This window comes from Calcarisporiella thermophila (assembly GCF_041956535.1).
Source record: "Calcarisporiella thermophila strain CBS 279.70 unplaced genomic scaffold VTP21scaffold_36, whole genome shotgun sequence".
In the NCBI taxonomy this organism is placed as follows: Eukaryota; Fungi; Calcarisporiellomycota; class Calcarisporiellomycetes; order Calcarisporiellales; family Calcarisporiellaceae; genus Calcarisporiella; species Calcarisporiella thermophila.
The window spans coordinates 1-3,990 of record NW_027192226.1 but is presented as its reverse complement, the minus strand read 5'-3'; the positions used below and the strand labels follow the sequence as shown (position 1 = coordinate 3,990).

Genomic DNA, 3,990 nt, shown 5'->3' with positions numbered 1-3,990 from the left:
ATGCTAACCATTAAAACCAATCTTCTGGCTGAGGTAATTATATGGCATAATTTTGAAAAACCTATCATTTTTTCCTTTTACTTATAATTTTCTTAATTGGTAGCATCGCTCTTTAGCCATTCAACTAGTCCCTTCTGCTGGTCAGATGGTTGACTCGGTTGAACGCCGCCCTATCATTCAACCTCATTCAAACAAATCTTCCACTGACCAACAGCCTATGCAGCCACAGATATCATCTTTGCAGCCCGAGCTGACTCCTTCTGGCATTGGTACTACAACATATCATTATACTCCATGTAATTGTGAATTACAAACTAGAGGAATGCGCCCAAAAGCTCTGCAGAATTCCTCGCATGGTTTACCTTTAAGTGTTCAAAGTGGATCATGGAAAGATAAGAGGAGAGTGGCGAAAGGCGAAGGATTTAGCATCGTTACCTATGCACCTAAAAGAAAATGGAAGGAGTTGTATCACGGGTTCTCTAATGAGTTCACACCCCCCAATAGTCCAGTGTATTTTAATGAATTAGAGCGAAAAAACTTATGTCCCACTGCCTTAGAATATTATCATTTTGACGAGGCGCTGGAAGATAAAGTGGAAGTATTTATGGGTTATAATGGATTTAAAAGGACATCTGAAGAGACTGAAGAACGGCAAGATCCGTTATTGGAATTTTCGAGAAAGGGGATAGGGAAGAGGTCATCGGATGGGACAAAGAGAGAATTTATTGAAATGGCAAATTTTGAAATTGAAGAAGCACTCAAATGGCCGTGCAAGCGTGGGCGAAAACGTACAGTGCTAGGAGAGGGGGGCGGGAGATGTGGAAGTTGTCGAGTGTCATTGGATGCATTGCCAACCCGAAGAGGATGGAATGAAACAGTCAGGTTGTGTAATAAGGATGGAATTGCGTAAGTATAATCTGATCTGATCATATTTATTTCTCTAATTATCTTCTTCTCTTGGTGATCTAATATTTTTTTTTGTTTACCCTTCGATAGATATATGTATACACAAATGGTATGCACGAATGAGACTTGCCGTTGGATACCCCGTCGCTCAGACAAGAGAAAAGTCAAAGAGTCGGCTGCAAACTCAATTGACGGCAAACTACGTTGTCTTAAATGTAACAGTGAATTGAGAGAAGAGAGGAATTGAGTGCCCAGAGTGTTCAATTTAAGCAGAATATTATATTTAAATTTTTTCGTATCAACATAAATACATATATATTTATACTATTTACGTGTTATTGACTTTGTGCTTATATAGTATTCGTCGGGTTTTTAGTTTACTTTGAAAGTATAGAGACCCAGTCCTTATATTCCTGAAGAGAAGCAGTTTGTGGATGAAACTGAAGCGAAAATATTGCCAATTTTCTAATATTTCCGATGAATTTACTCCGGAATAATGTCTTTTCGATAGTCTAAACTGATTTTCAAATTTGTACTCTTTTGAATCATATGATCACCAAGGGCTGATATTCGGAATAGTTAACAGGGGCAGTTTGGAAAAAAAAACTCGTTTGACAACTTAGGTAAGTACTTTCGGGATATGTTTTAACCTGACTACCAGCTTTGAGTATTTATATTCAACACATCTTGATTTTTTAAGATTAATGAAAAAAGTTATATCGATAAATAACAGAATCGCAGGAAAAATAGAAATGCAAAAAGATCAAGAATAAGAATATTCTTGATGTGAATCATTTTTATGTATTATGCTTGTGGCTTACATTGGACTGAAGTTAAATTATGGAATATAAAAATACCTCAAATGCAGGTTTCTAGATCTAACAAATATATGCTCTCTTAGCGTTTGAGTTGCATTCATTTTGTCTTCTTTAGAATAGCTAGAGGTAGAGTAGGCATAGCGTGACCATCAAATGCATAATATCTGCATAGAAAGATTTAACTCCGAAAGATTTATTATAATCTCAGGAATACATATATATATCAAATAAAAGATGACGTAGCCACTTATGCATAGAGATTAAGAAGAGCTAAAACTAACATATGTAAAATTAATACACCACGCAATACGCCACCTACGTTGATTAATAAAATACTGCAGTTAGTTTGCTTATGGTCAACAGAAGACAATTTGAAGACAAAATTGTAATAGTAGAGATTTTAAAGGTTGAAAAAAATCGCTTTAATGAAAATATCCTGTAAAAAATGATATCCTATTCAAGCTTACTGTAAATGTAAACAGAATAATATGACAATCCCTACAAAGATTGTGCATGTAGAAAATTGTCCGAAAAATTTGTGGAAATTTGGTTGAAAATTATGGCTAGGGAGGGATACGGAAATTTGCAACATTCCTTATATCTATTTTCCAGTGCCAATGATTCGAATTACCCTTTTGGGAATACTTTTATCAGGGGATATTGAAATGATTTCAGATTAATCTGAAAGTATGGTAAAGCAATATTGTAAATTTTATTAATACTGTTCTACTAGCGTTTCTTACAGCGTTGTCCTCTCTTCTTTCTAATCCCCTGTCTGGTAGTAGTAGTGGTTCTGCTATTTCATTTCTTTTGCTGTCTCCTGTTCACAAGAGATGAAATTAGTGGATTGAAGCGTCTATTAATTATCGATTCTTCTCTCTTGCCTCTGCCTCGTTACTCGTAATTCGTATTGCTTTCTTCTTGGAATATACTGTTGCTTGTTTAAAGCGTCTCTAGCAGATTTTCGAGCTAGAACATAAAATAATAAATTGAGTGAGAAGCCCATTAGTTGCCCACATAGATATTCAATTGCAATACTATAAGAACCATTCTTTATCTCTTTGTTCGAGCTAAGAGGTTGCATTTGCGTGTCTCCATCTTCATCTCTTTTATCACTGTCACTCTCTAATGTACTCCTTGAAATTGAGTGCTCGGCATCATTGCTTAATTCCACGGAAAATATGTGTTTATATTTATCTTTTTCCGTTTGGTATGACCCTATTACAAGCAATATGCTCTATTAAATTCAACATCAAGATATACTATATGTGTATTATAATTTACGCCTATTATGGATAATTGTTTGATCCATTCGCGAATTGCCCAGTCTCCTCTAGAATGAGGGAAATCTTTGAACTCTTTTTTGAACTAAGTGGAATAATGAAGGGAATGACAATAGATAAGTATCACCATAAGTTATAAACTACAACCGGCTAGGCCAAATACCATCCTCACTAATTTTGTGACCTTTTGAGGACCTTGGGAACCATATTGGTCATCCAAATTGATTCCATCTCGCGAATTAAATTCCTTAGAAAGAGTTTAGATATAACGTCAATATGTTTGTTTGCCGCTGCATTCCAATGAACTCATCCTACCCAATATTAGAATGTCAACTTATACGGTATACCCTTACATGATCTGACGATAAACCCAAATGTTCGCCTATGTTGATATAGGTTTTCTTAAATTGAAACTTTGGTTTCTCGATACAATTTTCTTTATCTTTCTCATCCTAAAATAGTAGTGAATAGAAACAAAATGGAGAGAAAATAGGTTAACAGTACATTTCTGCTAAATTATCTGCACTGGTTCACTTTTCCAATTTAGCTTAGGTCCAGTGCCTTGCCTTGGGTTAGAGATTCCTTCTCCCACAGAATAGTTTCCGCTTCTAAAAGCCTGAAAACCTTGGTCGACCAGGCTGTCGTTCCTTTCGGCCAGTAAAACTTCATATCCTTTGAATAATGAATTCAATGCAGAAAGAGTATCTGGCGTTGAGCTCTGCACTAGGTTATCGAAAAATTTAACAATTGCGTGATTCTTTTCCAAATCTTAGAAATCTCGTCACTATTCATGACAAAGATTACTGAAATTTATCAATATTTTGAAGAAAAAAAGGTGGAAAAAAGAGAGGATACGCCTTTATCGGAACTCTAGGTGGTTTATAAATACTATTTTGATATCTGGCCACAGCCGGAAAAATAGGAAAGTATTCTTTATTTTCTCACAGCTGGCCTATTTCTCACTGTTGACGCCAAAAACTTCG

General features: G+C 35.5%; 1 protein-coding gene across 1 annotated transcript; it reads left to right on the top strand.

Annotated features, from left to right (window-relative positions):
- On the top strand, window positions 1-910 carry VTP21DRAFT_8039 (uncharacterized protein; the record flags this gene model as incomplete). The annotated part of the gene is made up of 2 exons (XM_069398847.1): window positions 1-33; window positions 104-910. The coding sequence occupies 2 exons, from the start codon at window positions 1-3 to the stop codon at window positions 908-910; spliced, it is 840 nt and encodes a 279-aa protein (XP_069245902.1).
- Between the last annotated feature and the right edge of the window lie 3,080 nt (window positions 911-3,990).